Genomic DNA, 19,727 nt, shown 5'->3' on the forward strand with positions numbered 1-19,727 from the left:
ACGTGTACAGTAGGCCCTATTTTAAGACTATTCTTTTTTTCGATAAGTTGCTTCCACAAAGCTGCTTGCTATAATATACTTTCGTACGAAGGTACGAAGGTATCAACTTTACAGCAAGGCCACAGCGAGCGCATACTAAATTGTATAAACTTACGGTGCCTTGTGCGCCTTCAGCTTCGTAGAATGCCCGCCGGTGGTTTTCTGCGCGTAACGTCACAGTACACGAGTCCACGATCTGCACATTGACACATCGGTTGCAATAGTTGTCAGTGTGTAAATATATATATAGTCACGAAATGGCTAGTTCAACCGACCCGCTCGCTCGCAGCATAAATGGTTTGAATCCCCAGGTAAGTTGCACCTTTTCAGGGCAAAGAATTTTGATTGACTAGCACATACTGATCGTGACTTTGAAGGCAATCATTGAAAAAATTACTCGAACGAAAATATATGAATCGCCCTTCTGGAAAGAACGTTGCTTTGGAGTGAGTGCCGCTACTCTTGTCGATCTTGCGATGAATCTCCGAGCGTTCGGGGGTGTTTACGGCAGCAGCAGCAAGGCAACGGATTTCCTCTGCTTGACACTGAAAATGCTTCAAATTCAACCTGACAAGGAGGTTATACTCGAGTTTATAAAAAATGAGGACTGTAAATATGTTCGCATTCTTGGTGCATTCTATCTTCGGCTGGTTGGAAAATCGTTCGAGGTATATCAATTGTTGGAGCCTTTACTTCTTGACTATCGTAAGATCAGACATCAGACCTCTCAAGGAAATTTTGAACTCATGCACGTAGACGAGTTTGTCAGCGCACTTTTGACCAGAGACAATTTTTGTGACATCTCCCTACCTCGATTGACACACCGGCAGTTGCTGGAGACGTCAGGTCAACTCGAGCCGCGATGCGGTGTCGCAGTCAAGCTACGCGAATGACGGTTTTATCACAATTGGCTGCTGCGCAGTTACTTTGTAAACTTTTTCAGCAACGCACCAACTCTACTTTTTGCACAATTATAGTTCAGAGTCGGGTTGAGAGCACGAGCTTCGCCATATCTTTGGATGACAAATAACTTCATAGTCCACTGGGTATAACTTGTATACCATTCTTAACTTTCTTTTACGTGAGTTTCGCCTCTCGCTCGCCTGTCTCTGACCGTTTGTGCAAATATCACCTCAGTATGTTCACATTTGTGTGACTTCACACAGCGTTCAGTTTGACGGACTTTCTGAACTCCTCCTGAGTTTATCAATCATCTCCAAGAAATAAGCTATTCGGTGTCGTGTACGGTTTTCTTTAGAATCGATTGAAGAGTATATAGGAAGAGTCTATGATTGAATCTACATTTGTTCTAAAAAGTTGAAAATTTATCACCTCAAAGATAAGTCATCATTATAATATAAGTGAATGACAGGAGTGAAAAAGTCAGAAGGAACTGATAGCTCGTCAAAGATCTCAGAGTCATCGAGCACGTCATTTTCATCCAGCGTCTTGTTCATGTCGAGCTCAATGAAATCGACATGAACCTTCCCGACCACACAAGTCTTCCGCAAAACTTTCCACGTATAGCTTCTTGCGTGCCAGTTGTACTCAAGGTACCGTTCGCGAATTCCAGACACTTTTTCCTCTTTTGGAACTTCTAGGATATGTTCTTGACCCGTCAACACATTCCTCAGACGAACTTTGCGAGCCAGAGATGTCAATCTGCCAATAATGAGTGATTCATCCTCCCACCAGGGAATTGGCACAATAGCATCAGTGTCTACGTTTGTCGAAGGTGCATCGATCAGCACGCTGCTATCAATAAAGTAGGGATGGTGAATATTCATCACTGGGTCAACATTCACTTTGACGGAAAGGTCCAAGTTGGCGGTCATGTGGTCAAGATTGCCGGCACTGCAATTGACAAACCATCTAGAAATGTCAGTCCCAGCCTCCTTTCTCAAGAGGTGGCTCCATGAACCAAGACTATCAAGGACGACGTTCGTAACGTTGAAAACGTTCCCATGAATGGAAACCCAACAATCATCAGGAAAACTATGGGTTGCTACCTGTGAGAACATGAGAGTATTTTAATGCATCAAAACCTAATGATTTATCCGGGATTTCGCGAAAGACAACCAAAACGATATACGATACCAAAAAAGGGCACAGAGAAGGCAAGCTGCAGGCACCGAAAGATCGACTAACGATGAAAAATGATGTTGTAGTTACGTAGAGAACGAACCTCGGAGCGGGTGAAGTAACGCATCACAGTCTGCGAAATTGTTCCCCGTACGATGGGGACAACTCTTGGGAGTCCAGACTACGGGTGAAGACGTGCATTTCCGAAACTCGTTCGAAGGTGTAGTAGATCTATCTTCGTACGAAGTACAGCGTTTTACGGCGTACCTTCGTACATGTACAGCCATAATAGTAAATAAATAATGAGTACAGTACAGTAGTACGCCCTTTAAGCCCTGAATTAGCGTGAATTGACGGAGCTTAAAGGGTTGAACCCTTCGGGTTCTTTTCACCCTTAACTCTGTCGCATCAACGCTAATTCAGGGCTTAAAGGGCGTAGGCCTTCCCTATAAACATATTTGATGGTGAAAATACTACGAAGGTACGAAAGTACTTTCGTACTTTCGTACTACGTTGTAGTTGTACTGGTACCACTATGTACAGAAGTCCTTCCGCACTACGTGTACATTAGAGCTACTATGATCTGTACACGTACGTGTAGTTCTGTACACGTACACGTACAGTAGGTAAAAACCAAAAAATGAAAATTGGAAACCGAAGTGAGGTCGCCTCAAACCAAAAAGTATACTTAAAAAACTACCAAAATGTATTCTGTATCTATTTACATCTCGCGAACCGAAGCCAAGGAAGTCCGATTTACTATCCCAGATTTCTTGTACAGTACACGTACAGTACGTGTAAGTAAAAGTTTACTTAGTTTTTCGAAAGGCGAAGACTTTTGCGGGTGGAGCGAAATTAGACCGTCGATTGTGAGTTAAAACTGCACTACTTTGAAATACTTACTTATTTACCTTCGTACCTTTTTATCCGGCAGTCATGTACGTATTTTTACTAAATACAATAGTAAGTTATCCCCTGGTGTACACGTGTACGTTTAAATATACACATGTATTGTACCACAAGTGTACCACACAGAAGATAGAATATCACTGATATGGAATATGGAAATAGAATACTTCCGTACCTTCGTATCTTTCTGTCATACTGTATCTTCGTACGAAGATAATACTTCCGGAAATAGAATTTACTTTCGAAAGTACGAAAGTAGTACATCCGTATGTAGCTTCGTACGAAAGTACTTTCGCGAAAGTACGAAAGTACTTTCGACACTACGTGTACACGTGTACAGAGGAATACCTTCGAAGGTACGTTTTTGGAATAGTCTAGACGGAAAATCCTAATCGGGCACGATTTTACCCGCTCTTCTCACCGCGTGTCTCTTTATCTTTTCTCGTTCAAGGAACTGTGTGGAAGACTCTCGCACTATATTAACGCGGATAAGTTCTGAAAAGTAAATCAAAGACGATCTTTCCTTCTTGCAAGGCAGCACTCGAGTGTTACACTGGTGACCGTTTGCCCTCTTACCGTGTGTAAACATCTGCTATGTTCAGTGAGTAAATGACTACAGCTGATGCATTCCGCATGACATACTTCTATTTCGATGGAATCCTCTGTTGCCTAGGACAATCATTGGAAATTACTCGCTGACCTTCGTTTTTCTTGTTTGCTCCAACAGAAAATACTTTCCAGGCAAGCTCGTTATTTTCTGTCAAGTGACCTCGTGAAAAGTCTTTATACATTTGTTACATATCACTGTTTGCAGAGCGGCTTTCTCTCCATCTTATACAGCATCGGTAGTCAGCCCCTTCAAATATGGGACAAAAAATGCCGAAACGGCCACATTAAGCGCATCACAGACAGCGACATCCAATCTTCTGTGCTTGAAATTATGGGAACAAACGTACATGAAGAACGCTAAAAAGTTTTTGTTTACTGTTTTTGATCTTAATTGACAGGTATCCACCATTTACATTTCATGTCCAAATGCGCAAAAACAAACTTTGGGAGTGAAGCTACCATTCCTCGTAATGATTATCAAGAACTTGAAAAAGTATTTCTCTTTTGAAGTTCAGGTATAATATAGCATTCTTTTGCTAATATATTTCGAGTTAAAGTCATCCCGCTCTATATTTTCGACTGATGCGCATCATATTATTTATCTTTCCCCAGGTGTTGGATGATAAGAGCGTGCGACGCCGTTTTCGCGCGTCAAACTACCAGGTTTTTTTGCTTGCTTTCACCTACAAAATAACTTTCGTTGTTGACACCTCTGTGCGTGCTTTCTGCAGTCAACGACGCGTGTCAAACCTTTCATTTGTACAATGCCCATGCGGCTCGATGAAGGATGGAATCAAATCCAATTCAATCTCTCTGACTTCACCCGTCGTGCTTATGGTACTGTTTGCACTTTTGCTTCTAATGTAGCTGTCTTCCTTTTGACATACTAACCACAACGCAACTTTTCTAGGTACTAATTATATAGAAACACTCAGAGTTCAAATCCATGCAAACTGCCGTGTTCGCCGCATATATTTCTCTGATCGTTTGTATTCTGAAGAAGAGCTTCCTCCTGAGTTCAAGCTCTTTCTTCCAATCCAGGCATGATAATATTTTCTCCAACATTTGTTAGTTATTTAAACATTTGAACTTTCGTTTCATCACGACTATTATTGAATCTTTTCAGAAACCTTGATGGATATATCCTGTTGGAACGCAACAAGTAGCACGACTTCGAAATGGTTTGTACGTATTCAACTATGTTAATGAAAAAAATGACATAGGCACAGGCGTGGATGCTTGATAATCACAAAAAGGTTCACATATAATTATTGGAAGTATCTAGCTAGCCGTGCCCAGCCCCCTGTAATGCGTACGGTTTCCTAAATAACTTCCCGTTCGTATCTGTTCGCAAGCGAGATATCAAAGTAGACCACGAGAACACTCACTTAAATGGGGTGCACCTTCACATACGAAGGCATGCGTGTGAGATGACTTCAAAAACTTGTTGAATGTAAAAATAAAAATGGATAGACTAGATCGAATATTTCACTGCACGAATCATTGTCGAAAACCTGGTAAGGGATCAAAACCAGAAAGAACCAGAGCAAAAAAGTACAACAGTGTTCCACATATCGCCGAGATGCACAGCAACACTGCATTTCCAAGATGTGTATTTGAAGAAATTAATCCCGGTGCAAATTGCTGGTCTAGTATGAAGTGAACATATCCCGTTGTACCCGAGCAAAGCACAGAAGCAAAAAGTACTTTGACAGTACTGATGAAAAGTCCATCAATTTTTATCACTCCTATCTGTACATGTAGTTCAATTGTTTAGTGATATGTCCTACATCCTGTCATCGTGTTTCGCTTACCTTTTTTATTAGTTCGCGAGCTAGAATCAATGACGTAAGGCAGGTTGTAATTACGGTGGATATAACAATGCCTAGGAAGGGATCCGTAAGATGAAGTAAAACTAAAACTGGTGAGAGCAGAAAGAAAAAAAAAATCGTCATACCTTGAGCACCACATGATAAAAAAAATGTAAAAAACCAGTCAAGGAAAAGATTGACAGAGACTGCAAGAAATGATATGCGAAGTGGCCGATCACCGTCTCCTATGAATTCATGAAGAGATTCAGGTACAAATAGTGCAAATGAAAAAAAAATACCTATCACATAAAATACCCGAAGGATGAGGTCTCTGACAATAGAGAACACACCACCGGCCATGTAAAGTGAAAATAGTGTCGAAACGAGTTCACAAGCTTGTGTATCAAAGGCCTGCGAAGTCAATGAATAAATGTCGTAAACAGTAATTTAGATCATGAAGTCCAAACGAAACCTGGCGCTCAAAAACTATGGTGACAATTGGATTTGCCAAAGGTATAACTATGGCCACGACTAGTGACGTAAACACGAATGTCCCAACTAGCACCTATAAACACATGAAAAAAGGTAAATAAAAAGAGAAAACCAAAAATTAAGAGCACGACCTTCCCAAGTAAGGATCGAAGCAGGTGCCAATGCACTGGATCACTGTGCAAGGCGAACTGCGGAACGAGTGAGACCTGTAGACAACTTATGAGATATGTCTTGAACACTGTTTTTACTCTGGTGTAATAAATTCCTCAAAATAAATACCAGCAAACTCGTGGAAAGTATCCCGAGAGGAGTACTAGCGAGCAAACTCGAATACCCGATACCTGGAGCAAGTATCTTGGCTATGCAGTGCTAAATAAGACCAGCGGTTTTTCAACGTACCAGCGGCTGCATGAGGTAGAAAGGAGGCAAAAAAGGTATCCGTACTCGAAGCAATCTGAAGCATCCCTATATGATTGTATATATAATTCAATGAACAATGAAGGTGAGGATGTTATCCCAACCAGAAGTCATGCACGCTTGTAACAACATACTCAAAGAAGCCCGCAAACCTAAAGCAAAATACTTACAAAGTAATAAGAGTAAGAAATGATACTATCGAAGGGCTGGCTTCTATATTTAAAAACATATGCCGGTGCTGCCTCACCCTGCGAACCACAGGAAGCCAAGCTACTTAAAAGAAAGCTGCCACTTTTATAATGCGATCTTGAAAATACACGAAGTAAAACGTATTGAAAAAATGAGCCAAGTAATGTGCCTGTCATGTTGCTCTAATAGAATCATATTTCCAGCTTCTTCGAACAGGAACACATACCAAGAGCAAGCAAGTTTTCCGCCTTGTATAAGTAAGACGGTACTTTACAAAATCTAAAAATATCTGTAATGAACTGCTGTGATATGACAGCAACAATCTGCAACTCTATATGTCAGATATGATTGTGATGATAGAGATTAAAACTTGATACGAAAAAAAATCCAGGAGTAGTCCTCGTTCATAAGGATTAAAAACTGACCGTGAGGCTGGAAATTGCTGGTGTAAACACTGATAGTCCAAGCTGGGATATTGATGTCAGTCGAGCCATGCTTATAACGTTAAACGCCGGCAGCAAATGTCGATATCGATGAAAGCCGAGGAATTAAATGAATTTCTGCACTTTTGCTCGACTGCAGAAAAAAATGTAAGTTGACCTTACCGCGAGAAAGATACATGGCGCCATCATACGAAGGTGAGTGGTTGCTGTCAATGAAGACAGCAAGTGAAGACCCGGAGAAAAACATCGAATGATGAATCCAGAAGAGAAAAAAATTGACAGGCTGCATACAAAAAGACGAGTGCTTAGCAAGTACAGCATTCTTGCACCCAATAACGAGTACGTGCACTTACCTGAGCACAAAGGCAGTTATGGTTATAAATGTGACTAGACAGTCAACTATCCTTCGGGAAGTTGCCCGATCGCTCTGAGTGCTAGAAAAAAGGTTCAGTTATAGCACTAGCTCGACTTCTCCATGTATTAACGTAATGAGCCAACCTGAGAGCAGTAGCAAGGGCGCAGTGGACCGGACCATTAAGCCCGCCAAAAAGAAGGGGGTGACACAGGGTAAAAATATTGGTTTACCAACAACTTACGAAGGCGTGTGAAGAACCGAAGAAGGCAATCATCGTCTTCCTTACCGATCACGTTACAAAAGAAAGATGGAACCAGTGCAGCGTGGCTGTAAGAATCCACCACCTTGAAAGAACTGTTAAAATCCGAGTTTCTGGGAAACTGAAAATGAAAGATACCAGTCCCACTCCAAAACGAGCAGCAGTGACTATCTCTCGTGCCAAACCGATAAACTTGCACGCAACAACTATAAAACCGACAAAACTAATTGAGCACCATCTTTCCTTCGAGGAACTCGAGCTTAAGGAGGTATCGGTCAAGTTTCGATGAGCGAGAGGTGCTGCACGGTATCGCTGGACTGGACAAAACAAAAACCCCAAACAACGAGTCTTAGTTCTGGACCACAATTGTGGTACTTGTTTGTGCACAGGAATATTGAACGCAGCGCGGCCACCATTATCGAGGGCGAGGCAAAGTCTTGGTCCTCGACTAGGAGGGGTGCAGTGGTTTAATATGAAAGTCGTGCCCTCGTATTCTGGCCAGACAATCCAAAACAAGCCTAAAAAACCAAAAGACAATTTGCACCAGAAAATTCGACTTATTTTTTTATTTTCAAACACTGCCAGACCTTCCAATCCCTTTGTTGAACTAAACTTGAGAATGATGCGCTGAAACAGTATTGCATTGATCAAGTCTATCAGCCGGCGTGCTTCCTAATGCATGGCTTTGTTAATGACGGGACAAAGACGCAATACGACCGGAGGACGTTCTGCAAAGGTGCGGGTATTTCAGAGTTGGCACACTTTTCATGATTTGACAGACGGGCAGAAAGTGTTTAATGCGTTGCAGCGACGTGTTATTCACGTGGAAACATACAGTAAATTCAGCCCCAAACATCCAACCATAATTAGCTAACCTGAGAAAACGGAAGAAGACGTGCGTGATCTTCAGAGCTGAAGGAGATTACGAAGTGCACGCGAGTTCGAATTTGAACTTCAAGACTTACTATCATAATATGTACGAAGTACTTTCGTACGAAAGTACTTCCGGAAGTACAACGTACTGTAACGGTGTACATGTACAGCTTTACACACTACATACACGCACGTACTGTACGGAAATACGGAAGTACGGAACGAAGTACGGAAGTATTTCCGGAAGTACGTGTACCTTCGAAGGTACTTTCGTACGAAAGTACAACTACACGTGTACACGTACGTGTACACGTGTAGCCCTATCTATTTCGAAGATATTAAACTTCCGTTACACGCTTCTGGCGTCGCCGAGAGAGCGCGGACGCCGTCGCCAGAGTGAGATGAATTGCGCTAAACACCGCACTGCGTCGATCGATGCGAAAAAAACGGGCGATAAGTGCAGTTATGCTGCGACGACGAGGTGCTGAACTCGCGCGCGCGGAATGTCCCTCGCATCTTCGGTTGCCGGCCGGCCTTTTTTTCGCAAATCGATGATTCCGCTGCGACGTCCTCGTCGCGGCGTCGTTTACGACGTGTTCTTGACATAAAGTGGTATCATTTTTTTACACGAATCAAAGAATCATGGTGTTCAGAGTATTTCATCCCACTGTGGCGACGGCGTTTACGGGCACTCAGCGACGCCAGAAGCGCAGAACTTGCGCGGGGGGGGGCGGGGTGGGTCCAGAGTCTCCAGAGTCACTCACGCGTTTCTTCTTCTTCGCGCGCGCCATCGCGCCACGCACCAACGCACCCCGCCGCTCTCGCCGCGCAACCATCATGCCATCATGTCCCAGCAGTGGTCCGCCATCGTCGCCCAGACGTCTTCCTCCGCGAGGGCCCTGAAGCGATCCGCGACCCCTCGTGGTCACGAGACAGTGTGCGACCCTAGCACACGGCCCATCGGTCCCCATCGGTCAGTCGGTTCCTCGTCGGTGAACCGCGTCGGAGCGGCGAATTTTGGTGAAAATTTTATAATGTGTACGCGTTTTTTGTCCGAAAGTATTGTACACGTACACGTGTACACGTACACAGTGTACAGCTGTACACGTACACGCTGACTTTTACACGCTGACTTTTCTCTCTGATTTTCTTCATCAGTACGAAAGTACTTTCGTTCGTGCTTCCAACGTACTTCCGTGAAATAGGCAGATAGAGCTAAAATATCAATATTTAAGTTGTTTTATCGAAGGTAGATAGGGCCGTACGACTGCCCTACGTGTACGTGTACAACTGCTACTCTCGAAAGTACTTTCGTACTTCCGTAAGTTGTAGCCCTACAGGTCCGTTTTTAACAATATTGTACGAAAGTACTTTGAAAGTACAGTGTACACTTCTGTACAGCTGTATGTACAACTGCTGTACACGTACGTGTACGTTGTACATGTACGTTGTACACGTACTTCCGGAAATACTACAACGAGTCTACAACGTACGAAGGTACTGTACATAGATGGAATACAGTACATGTAGTACAACGTTGTACGTATTATCTATTTCCGGAAGTATTTTTTATCAGTTAAGGTATGTACACGTACGTTGTACAACCTCCCTTCCATACTTCCGTAGGGCCTACTTTCGTACGGAAGTCCGCGATGATAAGCGAGTTCAAAACTATAAAGGCTTTCATGCTAAGTTCACCATATATATTTCGAGGTATACAGTATACTGAGTGATGACTTCCCTCACCCCTTCTCTATATCGAGAGTCTGGGACACGGTTGGCTTTGGAACGGACCCATCTACCTATCTCCACTAACGCACGAGATACCTTTGCATCGCTCGGTTTGAATACTAGGTTGTGCGCTAATGTTGTAAAAGTGGGACTTCAGAAGCCCACCGCCGTTCAGCGGGAATGTATTCCTGCCATCCTCAGAGGCTTCGACGTTGTCGGCACTTCACAAACAGGCTCAGGTAAAACAGCAGCATTTGCCTTGCCGATTCTTGAACTGCTTGGTGTAGACCCTTATGGAATATTTTGTCTTTGTTTAACTCCGACACGCGAACTGGCTTCTCAAATCGCGGATCAGTTCGATGCGTTCTCCTCGGGAATATTGTTACGAAGCTGCATTGTGATTGGTGGTGAAAGCCTCCGAGCACAAGCTAGTGCACTTTCGTCGCGTCCACATGTCGTCGTTGCCACGCCTGGCCGGCTCGTGGAGCATTTTCTTTACAATGATGAGATAGTCGGGGCTTTCTCGAATCTACACAGTCTTGTGCTTGATGAAGCAGACCGACTTCTTGAGCCAGGTTTCGATGCAGAGCTTCGTATCATTATGCACAACTTGCCATCTCGCAGACGGAATACCCATCTCTTCTCGGCAACCTTGACACCCTCCATTTGTGCAATACAGGAAGTGACTCAAAAGACAGCATTTCACTATGAGGCCCAAAGCAATCCTGGGTTCAAAGACTGCGTGCAGGAATATTGCTTTGTGCCAGCTAAGGTGAAAGAAGTGTATCTCCTACACCTCTTAAAAGTCCTGCTCTCAAACGGGGTCTCATCAATTATCGTCTTCACGCGGACGATCTATTCTTGTGAGCTTTTGCACGAAATGCTGGGCATTCTTGGTTTGGATACAGTTTTATTGCATTCTATGAAAAAGCAAAGAATTCGTGCTTCTAATCTTGGTCGCTTTAAGTCTGGCGAGGCACAAATTCTAATTGCTACCGATATTGCCTCTCGGGGACTGGATATACCAACTGTTGATGTTGTTATTAATTATGATGTTCCATTTGTCCCTCGAGAGTACGTACACCGAATTGGGCGTGCAGGTCGCTCTGGCCGAAGGGGAAGAGCGATAACGCTTGTTTCCCAATTTGAAATCGTGTTGTTGCACAAAATTGAGCAGCTTACTGGCATTGACCTGGGCGAGGTTTCAGGAGTAGTCGAGGGTGAAGTGCTGAAGAACATGAGTGCAATTTTTTCTGCAAGGCGGGAAGGTAAAATGAAGATGAGCCAATTAGGTGGTTTTGAAGATCAGCTGAGGTTGAGGAAAAAATTAAAGAGATAGTAGTTATTTGTGAGACATCGATAAACTTTGTACAACCGGTCTCACAAAAATTGAATCAGTTCATATATGAACCACTAGTGATGACTCTGATTTGCAAGGTTTACTCAGTATTCGTTACCTTGTTCTTGATCTACCAGAATATAAACAGATATTCAAAAAGCAACTAAACTTCCTGATAAATTTGTGCTATAAGTCTTGATAACGAGTGCGTATCCAGCAACTTAAAGGGTGTATTGATTCCTACAAGAGCGACACTGCATGTAAGTTCTGAAATCGGCTCAACACTTGCTTCACTTAGTGCTCTCAAAGCAAACACGATTAGCTGGAAGCAATTATATTTAATTGAACAGACTACAGAGAACTGAAAGTGTCTTAACCTCATTTAAAGAACTTGCTTGGACGATTTGATTGTTTTCCAGGAAAGTCTTTGAGGCTTGAGATCTTGCTCCTGGAGCAATTGTCAACATCAAGTGAAGACACTATATTCAGTTCCAAAATATTAAAAAGCTTCAAGCTTCGAAAGCGTAAGTCTAACCAAACCGATTGCAATAGCTTCATGTTCGTAAATGCTGCCAGAAGGACACGTTTGAAAGATGTGGCAGCCACTCTCGTCACATCCTGCAATGAGAGTCCCAACTCCAGATGGTCTTGCCCCTGCTCTCTGTGTGCTGACCTGCAGCAGTAGAATAGAGAGCAGATAGTAAACTATGAAAGAGCGGTTGAAATCGAATATGATTCTTACCTGCGAGTTGTCAGCAACTTTTAGAGCTAGTCTACTGATATCGACATGAGATCCAAAGGTGAACTTGTGAGAGATGTTTTCACTCCTCAGCATCTTGACTAACGCAGTGCCGTCAGCTGTCAAACCAGAGACAGCAATGCCAACGAAATCATCGACTTTAAAAAGTTTCCGTTGAGATGAGGAGAGTTCAGAGGCAGAACGATTCAAAGTGACCAAGACGGCGTGATCTTTGTTCTGTTAAGAGTGACAAGAAGTTTGAGAAAGTGGTCAGAAAAAAGAAAAGACATGTCACCTTACAGCCGACCGAAGCTCCACCTTGCTTCACTGCCTCCATCGCATCTACGAAATGATGACAGATTGAGAAGCTTAACGAAAAATATATTTTAAATTTACATTCAACTTGATGCAAGCGTCCATGCGGACTCCAAGTGAGAATATCCTGTAAAAAAGTTAGCTTCAAATTTTAGAACAGAAGAAGTATCTTTGCTCACACACCTGATCATATTGGTTTCGAAACATCGGGTCCAGATACTATCCGTAACCGGGATATCAACTAACGATGATGCAGGCGAAAGAAATTATCCTCGATTCTAGTTTGTGTCGGTCAGCCGCAACTCGCAACTTCGAAACTGTACGGCCTGTACAAATCCGTAGGGCCTACAACTATCGGTACACGACTAAACTGTACACATAAAATGATAGTGCAGTACGAAAGTATTTTAGTTCGACTATGATAGTTGTACAGTAATAGTACGTATGTAGATAGTACACGTAGGGCTACACGTACACGTAACGTTGTACGGAAATAGATACTTTCGTACGAAAGTACGAAAGTATTACTTTCGAAAGTACAACGTTGTACTTTCGTACTGTTTTATTTTCGTACGAAAGTACGAAAGTACTTTCGTACTTTCGTACGAAAGTATTCTACTGTATGTACAACGTTGTACAGTACGTGTACTCTATCTTCGAAACTCCTTCGAAGATTAGATAGGGCCATTGTAGATATGTACAGTACGTGTACTTGTAGCCGTACAGAAATAGACATACGTGTACACGTACAGTACCGTGCGTGTACAGCTGTACACCGGTTACTGTACTTCCGGAAAAACCTTCGTTCGGAATGAAGTACACATACTGTACACGTGTACAGCTACACACGGAAGTACTTTCCTTTCGAACGTACTTTCGTACTTTAGTACTTTCGAAAGTAACAACTTACCTTCGTAGCTACATACCTGTACATATTATTACTTTCGTACTTTCGAAAATAGAATACTTTCGTACATACTAGGGCTACGTGTACATACTACATACTTTCGTACATACGAAGGTAGCTAGCTAGCTAGCTAGGCTACATAGTACGAAGGTACATACTACATATTACATATTATGTACGAAAGTACATACAAGCTAAGTCATAGCTAACTATACCAGGGGATACTTATTACTAAAATTTCGACACTACGTGTACGTGTACAACTACTATTAAACTAAATACATGACTGCCGGAAAAAAAGGTAAATAAATAAGTATTTCAAAGTACTGCAATTTTAACTCACAATCGACGGTCTAATTTCGCCCGACCCGCAAAAGTCTTCGCCTTTCGAAAAACTAAGTAAACTTTTACTTTGTGTACACTACAGTACTCATTATTTATTTATTACTATTAAAAGTTATAACCCCTGCTACATACCTTCGAAGGTATCTAGCTAGCTACCTACCTACCTACCTACGTACCTAGCTACCTACCTATCTATCTAGCTAGCTACCTTCGAAGGTAGCTAATACCTTCGTAGCTAGCTACTAGCTCGCTACTAGCTAGCTACCTTCGTAGCTAGCTTGCCCTACAACGTCACGTACGAAGATAGTTAGTTCACTTTTTAGACACATGAATAGAGTAGCCCTACCATGGTTTAGTCCGAGGCCTCGATGAAATACTCACTAAATTTCCTTTGGTCTAGCTTGAGAGCAAAAAAACATTTTTTACGCGTGAAAAACATACCTTCGTACAACTTAGGGCTACTTCCGGAAGCACTTATTTAGTTACTCACATCGCTATCGTGGGTCGTATGTTTACAACCGGTGTTGGGCTGCACGGGTCTGTCGACAGTGCGGAGGATATGGTGGGCGTCGTGTAAATATTTCACTCTCCTCGTGTACAACGTACGGAATTATTTCAGAGAAAAAGCCCCGCAGCGCCGTGCCCTTCTCCCACTGACTGACGGCCCGCAGCACGAGGCGATGTATGTAGCTATAAACTACTTTAGTACCATCGAAGGTAGCTAGCGCTGTACAGCACATCGTCGTGGGCGGGGAAATTTTTCGCGCCCCAAAAATCTTAAAGAGTATTGCGCGACGGAAACATGAGACCTTTGAGAAACCCTTTTGACGAGACCTTCTCACCTTCTCCTGAGATTTTATTGTTCCCGTACCTCCGCTGTTTTCGTGTAAAATTAGGTTCAAATTGTGTATATTATTAAGGGTGAGTGAAACGAACCTTGACCGACGCAGTCGGTCAAGCTTAATAGTATCACACTATTTCACCTAATTTTACACGAAAAAAACGGAGGTACGTACGTGTACGTGTACAACATTGTACACGTACGTGTACGTGTACATTACTGCGCGCTTTAATTAAATATTTTCGTACTTTCGACCGACTTTCGAGTATTTTTCGGCATTCTGTACCGGTGGGTCGTCACTAATTATTATGCTTTCCAAGCTACAGCCCGCTGGAGCTTTCGTATCTCGACACCTCAACGCTCCGAAACACTCGCTTAAGTCGAAGCTATCTAATGCTCGCCGCGCATTTCTTGCGGTCTCCCGGAACAGCAAAAAGCTTCGGAGCAACAGGTCATCGGTAACCACCTCGAGCACAAGTCCTCCCGTAGAAAAGTGCTTCGTTACCACCCCGATTTACTACGTCAACGACCAGCCGCATATTGGCCATGTATACACTTCGACAATTGCCGACGCATACGCGCGTTTCCAGCGCAGTCGCGGGCGGGATGTCTTCTTCTTAACAGGAACGGACGAACACGGCTTGAAAGTAGAGCAGTCAGCACAAAAACGCGGAATCTCTCCTCAGGAGCTTGCAGACGAAAATTCAGCCACTTTTCGCCAGGTGCTGGATGATATGGGAATAACCTTTGATGGATTCATTCGTACCACTGAACCATACCATAAGTCACAAGTGCAGCACTTTGTTGACAAATTGCGAGAAAAGGGTGACGTGTATCTTGGCAAATTTGAGGGTTGGTATGATGAGGGCCAAGAAGAGTACTACACAGAAACAAAGGCGAAAGAGCTCGATTACAAGTCTCCAGTAAGTGGCAAAGATATGGCGCGATCGAGTGAAGAAAATTATTATTTTAAACTTTCGGCTTATCAGCGTCAGCTCGAGAAGCTTCATGAAGAATGTCCTGACTTTTTGTCACCTCCAGCGAGGCGAAATGAAATCCTTAGCCGCCTTTCGCAAGGCCTAAACGATGTTCCAATTAGCCGTACAAACTTCAAGTGGGGAATAGCGATGCCGAATGATGATAATCACATTATCTATGTGTGGATTGACGCTTTGCTCAACTACATCACTGCATTGGGACTTGCTGAGGAGCCCTCCCAACCAGCAGCAAGTGCTGGAGTGGCAACTCGTCGTTTGAAAGGAGAGTTGAAGGATTACTGGCCGGCATCTTTACATATCATGGCCAAAGAGATCAGCTGGTTTCACGCAGTCATATGGCCAGCTCTGCTTATGGCACTTGAAATGCCTCTCCCAGAGCGTGTGCACGCACACGGATTTTGGATACGGGATGGGAAAAAGATGAGCAAGTCTTTAGGGAACTTTGTGGACCTCAAAACTATTACAAGGTATACAGATCACTATGGATTAGACAGTTTCCGTTACTTTTTACTGGTGGATGGTCCAATTGCGGCTCAAGATGCTAACTTTGCATCTTCGCGTGTGCAAGAGGTGTATAACACTGATCTGGTGAATACTCTGGGCAATTCGCTGAGCCGCACGACTGCGATGGTAAACAAATATTACAACGGCATAATTCCCACAGAACAACAAATCCAGGGGATTCGTATTACATTTGGTAAGCGCTATGATTGGCCTGTTGTGACAGCTGAAGCTGCAAATCAAGTCATGCATGCTGTTGAAGCCTTGGAGTTTCCAAAAGCAGCCACTGCCGCTGTTGCACTTGTGGCTAAGGTGGACCATTTCATCAACGAGCTGGAGCCTTTCCGATTGGCCAAGGATGAGACTAAGGCAGAAGAACTCGGAGCTGTCCTATACCAGTGCCTCGAGGTGTTGCGTATCGCGTGTGTCTTGCTTGAGCCTTTTTTACCCAATAAAATGAGGGAAGTCAGTGAAAACTTGGACTTAGGTCACGGTACCCTTGACGAGAGGGTGAAATGGGGTCTTCTACAACCAGGCTCCACAGTGAAGAAAATGACGTTATTTCCTCGAGTCGCTCCACTCGACGAGCTTGGCATGCCCGTGTCGATGTGAGGGGTATTTAGGGGCAGGAATTTGCAAGTGGAAGATATTCCTAGTCCAATAGATTTCTTATCGACGGGCTTCTTGCTTGAGAACCCTCCATAATATTGATTATCTCATTTTGCAAGGCACACGACACGACCCAGCACTCAACTATATATGACCTTCAAAAGTACAGATAGACTTCTATCATTATTTATACACCGTAATCTACCTGTGAACAAAGCCCATATCCCTCTTATACGATAACTCTTCCTTCCAGGTTAGCCTATCGTGAAACCAGTTGCCAGAACTGCCACGTCGGTCTGCACTCTTTCCACCAGTAAATACATCATCCAAACTGCAAGTTTTTGTCGGATTAGGAAATATTTGATCTGGGTCAACACCAGCCTGATCAGTCAACACTGGGACCAGTGCCTCGGTACGTGCCCACTCTGGAATACGCTTGCTCGAGCGAGTTTCATCGATTTCGTCTTCGCTATCAGAGTTTTTACAAGGGGAAATGTCGTATGAAAACCCAGACTGTGCAGTTGCCTCCTTGGTGTCAGAAACGTGTCTTCTTACAACCATAATAGGAGTGCTCTGCTTCTTTATTTCGTTAGTCTTTTTAGGGGCAGTGCCGGTAATCGCAGCAGCATTTATTTTGTTGCTAGCAATGAAATCATGCAGCCTACGTTTTTTATCATCTGCTGAGAAACTGTCGTGCACAAGAGTGGAGTGGCTTTTGCGCTTGCCTCCGCACAACTCAACTGCAAATTGATTCTTTCGCTCTTCCTCACCTAGGGCATGCTGCATCCGCAGCTGTTCATCTCTCTGCGCAGTTTCTTGCTCCTTGCGTGCAAACTGCAACTTTTCAAGACGTCGTTCAATTTCCTCGCTTTCTTCTGCCTGCGCCGTTACCTTCTGCCTAGCGACGTCTTGTTCGCGCTGGCACCTTTCATTGCCTTTTTGTTTCATCGCATTTCGGAAATTCTCCAAATCAGGGCGTGACCGAGACTCCATGGCACGCTGAAGCCTAACCATGACACCACCAGTACATTTGTGACCTTTCGGAGGACGAATGCCTAAGCGCTCTGAAGGCAATATGCATCTTTCGCTGCGTGAAAGCGAGCTTTCATGATCACGCAACCTTGAACTTAATATCGTTACCTCGTGTTTGACAGTCGGAGAAAGCGAACCTTCTAGTGGTATCAGATCTTTATCCGGTCGAGTTTCTTTCGCCTGTAACGACTCGACAGCCTTCACCGCAAAACAACATGCTAGTTCGCCACCAGTGGGAAGTGATATAGAACCATCTTTCAGGTGACTTTGCGGCTTAAGAATATCGATTTCAGAGTCCATGGAAGGATAAATTGTATTTTGCCGTGGTGTCGTATCAGTGAATTTGGGTGGATGAGCCGCGGATGAGATATCGATATTATGCGAACGAAAAGCTAGCCTCGATGGTGAGTGAACAGCCCCGGTGAAGTCAGTGACCTCGTTAGCTTGAACAGCTCCAGGAATCACGCCTGGTGCCCCTGAAGCCTCATCTGACCTATGGAGTTGTTCAGTGGACTTTCCCACATTTTGTACAAAGTGCTGGCACGTGTTCGCACTCCCACTGTAGATTAATGCTGGAGCATGCACTGCCACCTTGTCGTTATCACGAGGAAATGTCACCCGCACAGCACCAGAAAAGTCACTTTCAAATATTGCGTTCCCTTCTGCTGGAGACTCTAAAACTGCAAGTTTACAGAATTGAAGGCCAGGCACTGCGATACTTGGCTCAGCAAACACACAGTCACCCTGTAGTGGCGATGCTGCCCTCCTGAGCTGATTTGTAGACGTTTGATGACAGGGAAAACGAGAACACTTTCCTTTACAGTTTCCATCCGGTGACTTGATTGATGCAGCACCAAATGATTGAAATGATTCCAGCTTCTTTGTGGCGTTGCATGCCTTAGCCGAGGAAGGGAAAACTTCTGGCTTGTTTTCGGTTACATGTAGAAGAGCTCCAGCAGGGATGCAATCCTTATAAGAAGCGGGTTTCCCGGACCTCAACTGTTCCATAACCACATTTTCTTTACCAAGTTCCAGTGTTTCGTTAGCCTCTCTGGCAAAGTACCTGGATGGGAGGAGGTGTTCGTGAAAACATGATTGGTTCATTTGTAACAGAAGGAAGCAGTCATTTCGGCATCGTACCTGGAAGATATTGCAAGCGCTGTGCATATTTCAAGCCTGCGTCTTTGAAGCCATTTCCTAATAAAGCCAGAAATAATATTGAACGTAATTTAAGGTGATGTCAACGGAAACGTTGTACAGCAGTGTATATCGAATTTGTAGAAAAACAAGATGGGAACCAGCTGTTGCTTGAAATGCGAGAAAAAAAACAAGAGAAAGACCTTATGAATACAGCGTGATTATCATTCTCATTTTTTGTCCTGCCCACGGTGTTTGTCAAGTTTTGCAGGACACTCTGCAGCGCAGTGGCCATTCGTCGTTAAAGAAAAATATGTTTCGCCTGTCCGCAAGAAACCTTGAAAGGAAAATAGAAGCGCGCTTCTGCCGCAGGCCTTGGGAACGACAGCAGAATTGATTGAATCGAGAAAGAAATGTTCTACAGTGAGAAACTCGTTCGTTGTTCTGGCGTGTGGTGACCGTTGAGAAACTGTGCAGTGTGGAATACAAAAATTACCGCTCATCATCAGTATTCTATCTAGCTAGCTAGCTACCAGACCCTGTTACTCAAAGAAATATTCCAAGTGAGTAGATACTGAGTATTTAGTCACAAGTATTTTTGAGTAGATAGATACTGGTGAGTATTCGGATATTTCGAAGTTTGAGTAGATAAATACTCTTGAGTATTTTGCACTTGGCATTTTTGAGTAGATAAATACTCTTGAGTATTTTGCACTTCGCATGTTTGAGTAGATAAATACTCTTGAGTATTTTGC

General features: G+C 43.6%; 10 protein-coding genes across 10 annotated transcripts; 6 read left to right on the forward strand and 4 right to left on the reverse strand.

Annotated features, from left to right (window-relative positions):
- The first annotated feature begins 89 nt into the window (after positions 1-89).
- MICPUCDRAFT_25078 (pre-mrna splicing factor) lies at positions 90-1,350 on the forward strand. Its single transcript, XM_003056063.1, has 2 exons — positions 90-350; positions 417-1,350. The coding sequence occupies exons 1-2, from the start codon at positions 297-299 to the stop codon at positions 930-932; spliced, it is 570 nt and encodes a 189-aa protein (XP_003056109.1). The 5' UTR covers positions 90-296; the 3' UTR covers positions 933-1,350.
- Positions 1,317-2,292, reverse strand: MICPUCDRAFT_64806 (uncharacterized protein). Its single transcript, XM_003056446.1, has 2 exons — positions 2,225-2,292; positions 1,317-2,161 (listed from the first exon to the last, which is right to left on the reverse strand). Exon 2 carries the CDS (start codon positions 2,058-2,060, stop codon positions 1,368-1,370), a length of 693 nt encoding a protein of 230 aa, XP_003056492.1. The 5' UTR covers positions 2,061-2,161; positions 2,225-2,292; the 3' UTR covers positions 1,317-1,367.
- A 1,137-nt stretch (positions 2,293-3,429) lies between these two features.
- Positions 3,430-4,963, forward strand: DUF667 (duf667-containing protein). Its single transcript, XM_003056064.1, has 7 exons — positions 3,430-3,631; positions 3,758-3,771; positions 3,845-3,982; positions 4,038-4,154; positions 4,252-4,302; positions 4,371-4,476; positions 4,550-4,963. The coding sequence occupies exons 1-7, from the start codon at positions 3,625-3,627 to the stop codon at positions 4,684-4,686; spliced, it is 570 nt and encodes a 189-aa protein (XP_003056110.1). The 5' UTR covers positions 3,430-3,624; the 3' UTR covers positions 4,687-4,963.
- MICPUCDRAFT_55572 (uncharacterized protein) lies at positions 4,856-6,016 on the reverse strand. The gene is made up of 4 exons (XM_003056447.1): positions 5,923-6,016; positions 5,750-5,861; positions 5,454-5,695; positions 4,856-5,391 (listed from the first exon to the last, which is right to left on the reverse strand). Exons 2-4 carry the CDS (start codon positions 5,808-5,810, stop codon positions 5,140-5,142), a joined length of 555 nt encoding a protein of 184 aa, XP_003056493.1. The 5' UTR covers positions 5,811-5,861; positions 5,923-6,016; the 3' UTR covers positions 4,856-5,139.
- A 357-nt stretch (positions 6,017-6,373) lies between these two features.
- MICPUCDRAFT_64810 (uncharacterized protein) lies at positions 6,374-7,540 on the reverse strand. Its single transcript, XM_003056448.1, has 6 exons — positions 7,345-7,540; positions 7,154-7,274; positions 6,974-7,060; positions 6,607-6,871; positions 6,464-6,511; positions 6,374-6,407 (listed from the first exon to the last, which is right to left on the reverse strand). Exons 2-4 carry the CDS (start codon positions 7,178-7,180, stop codon positions 6,740-6,742), a joined length of 246 nt encoding a protein of 81 aa, XP_003056494.1. The 5' UTR covers positions 7,181-7,274; positions 7,345-7,540; the 3' UTR covers positions 6,374-6,407; positions 6,464-6,511; positions 6,607-6,739.
- A 92-nt stretch (positions 7,541-7,632) lies between these two features.
- MICPUCDRAFT_64812 (uncharacterized protein) lies at positions 7,633-8,514 on the forward strand. The gene is given in 4 exon segments (XM_003056065.1): positions 7,633-7,681; positions 7,683-7,690; positions 7,744-8,123; positions 8,193-8,514. 1 exon segment carries the CDS (start codon positions 8,285-8,287, stop codon positions 8,477-8,479), a length of 195 nt encoding a protein of 64 aa, XP_003056111.1. The 5' UTR covers positions 7,633-7,681; positions 7,683-7,690; positions 7,744-8,123; positions 8,193-8,284; the 3' UTR covers positions 8,480-8,514.
- A 373-nt stretch (positions 8,515-8,887) lies between these two features.
- Positions 8,888-9,724, forward strand: MICPUCDRAFT_64813 (uncharacterized protein). The gene is made up of 2 exons (XM_003056066.1): positions 8,888-8,959; positions 9,117-9,724. The coding sequence occupies exons 1-2, from the start codon at positions 8,914-8,916 to the stop codon at positions 9,425-9,427; spliced, it is 357 nt and encodes a 118-aa protein (XP_003056112.1). The 5' UTR covers positions 8,888-8,913; the 3' UTR covers positions 9,428-9,724.
- A 414-nt stretch (positions 9,725-10,138) lies between these two features.
- On the forward strand, positions 10,139-11,624 carry RH36 (dead-box ATP-dependent RNA helicase). Its single transcript, XM_003056067.1, has one exon. It carries the CDS (start codon positions 10,211-10,213, stop codon positions 11,546-11,548), a length of 1,338 nt encoding a protein of 445 aa, XP_003056113.1. The 5' UTR covers positions 10,139-10,210; the 3' UTR covers positions 11,549-11,624.
- On the reverse strand, positions 11,549-12,911 carry PAF2 (proteasome subunit alpha type-1-b). The gene is made up of 5 exons (XM_003056449.1): positions 12,786-12,911; positions 12,583-12,729; positions 12,089-12,524; positions 11,926-11,996; positions 11,549-11,870 (listed from the first exon to the last, which is right to left on the reverse strand). Exons 1-5 carry the CDS (start codon positions 12,807-12,809, stop codon positions 11,712-11,714), a joined length of 837 nt encoding a protein of 278 aa, XP_003056495.1. The 5' UTR covers positions 12,810-12,911; the 3' UTR covers positions 11,549-11,711.
- A 2,088-nt stretch (positions 12,912-14,999) lies between these two features.
- On the forward strand, positions 15,000-17,890 carry MICPUCDRAFT_49468 (uncharacterized protein). The gene has a single exon (XM_003056068.1). The coding sequence runs from the start codon at positions 15,004-15,006 to the stop codon at positions 16,804-16,806; it is 1,803 nt and encodes a 600-aa protein (XP_003056114.1). The 5' UTR covers positions 15,000-15,003; the 3' UTR covers positions 16,807-17,890.
- Positions 17,891-19,727: the final 1,837 nt, after the last annotated feature.

This window comes from Micromonas pusilla (genome assembly GCF_000151265.4).
Source record: "Micromonas pusilla CCMP1545 genomic scaffold MICPUCscaffold_2, whole genome shotgun sequence".
NCBI lineage: Eukaryota > Viridiplantae > Chlorophyta > Mamiellophyceae > Mamiellales > Mamiellaceae > Micromonas > Micromonas pusilla.

Coding starts and splice junctions, on each gene's coding strand:
- MICPUCDRAFT_64812 (XM_003056065.1), top strand. CDS start 8,285: ATGGCTTTGTTAATGACGGGACAAAGACGCAATACGACCGGAGGACGT.
- MICPUCDRAFT_49468 (XM_003056068.1), top strand. CDS start 15,004: ATGCTTTCCAAGCTACAGCCCGCTGGAGCTTTCGTATCTCGACACCTC.
- DUF667 (XM_003056064.1), top strand. Junction 3,983..4,037: donor TTGAAATTATGGGAACAAAC/GTACATGAAGAA, acceptor CTTAATTGACAG/GTATCCACCATTTACATTTC. Junction 4,155..4,251: donor ATTTCTCTTTTGAAGTTCAG/GTATAATATAGC, acceptor ATCTTTCCCCAG/GTGTTGGATGATAAGAGCGT.
- MICPUCDRAFT_64810 (XM_003056448.1), bottom strand. CDS start 7,180: ATGATGGCGCCATGTATCTTTCTCGCG. Junction 7,061..7,153: donor CGCCATGTATCTTTCTCGCG/GTAAGGTCAACT, acceptor CATTTGCTGCCG/GCGTTTAACGTTATAAGCAT. Junction 6,872..6,973: donor CAGCAATTTCCAGCCTCACG/GTCAGTTTTTAA, acceptor ATAGAGTTGCAG/ATTGTTGCTGTCATATCACA.
- MICPUCDRAFT_64813 (XM_003056066.1), top strand. CDS start 8,914: ATGCGAAAAAAACGGGCGATAAGTGCAGTTATGCTGCGACGACGAG. Junction 8,960..9,116: donor AGTTATGCTGCGACGACGAG/GTGCTGAACTCG, acceptor CACGAATCAAAG/AATCATGGTGTTCAGAGTAT.
- PAF2 (XM_003056449.1), bottom strand. CDS start 12,809: ATGTTTCGAAACCAATATGATCAG. Junction 12,730..12,785: donor TTCGAAACCAATATGATCAG/GTGTGTGAGCAA, acceptor ACTTTTTTACAG/GATATTCTCACTTGGAGTCC. Junction 11,997..12,088: donor ACATGAAGCTATTGCAATCG/GTTTGGTTAGAC, acceptor CAATTGCTCCAG/GAGCAAGATCTCAAGCCTCA.
- MICPUCDRAFT_25078 (XM_003056063.1), top strand. CDS start 297: ATGGCTAGTTCAACCGACCCGCTCGCTCGCAGCATAAATGGTTTGAAT. Junction 351..416: donor TAAATGGTTTGAATCCCCAG/GTAAGTTGCACC, acceptor GTGACTTTGAAG/GCAATCATTGAAAAAATTAC.
- MICPUCDRAFT_64806 (XM_003056446.1), bottom strand. CDS start 2,060: ATGTTCTCACAGGTAGCAACCCATAGTTTTCCTGATGATTGTTGGGTT.
- RH36 (XM_003056067.1), top strand. CDS start 10,211: ATGACTTCCCTCACCCCTTCTCTATATCGAGAGTCTGGGACACGGTTG.
- MICPUCDRAFT_55572 (XM_003056447.1), bottom strand. CDS start 5,810: ATGGCCGGTGGTGTGTTCTCTATTGTCAGAGACCTCATCCTTCGGGTA. Junction 5,696..5,749: donor TCGGGTATTTTATGTGATAG/GTATTTTTTTTT, acceptor ATGAATTCATAG/GAGACGGTGATCGGCCACTT. Junction 5,392..5,453: donor CTCGCGAACTAATAAAAAAG/GTAAGCGAAACA, acceptor CTACATGTACAG/ATAGGAGTGATAAAAATTGA.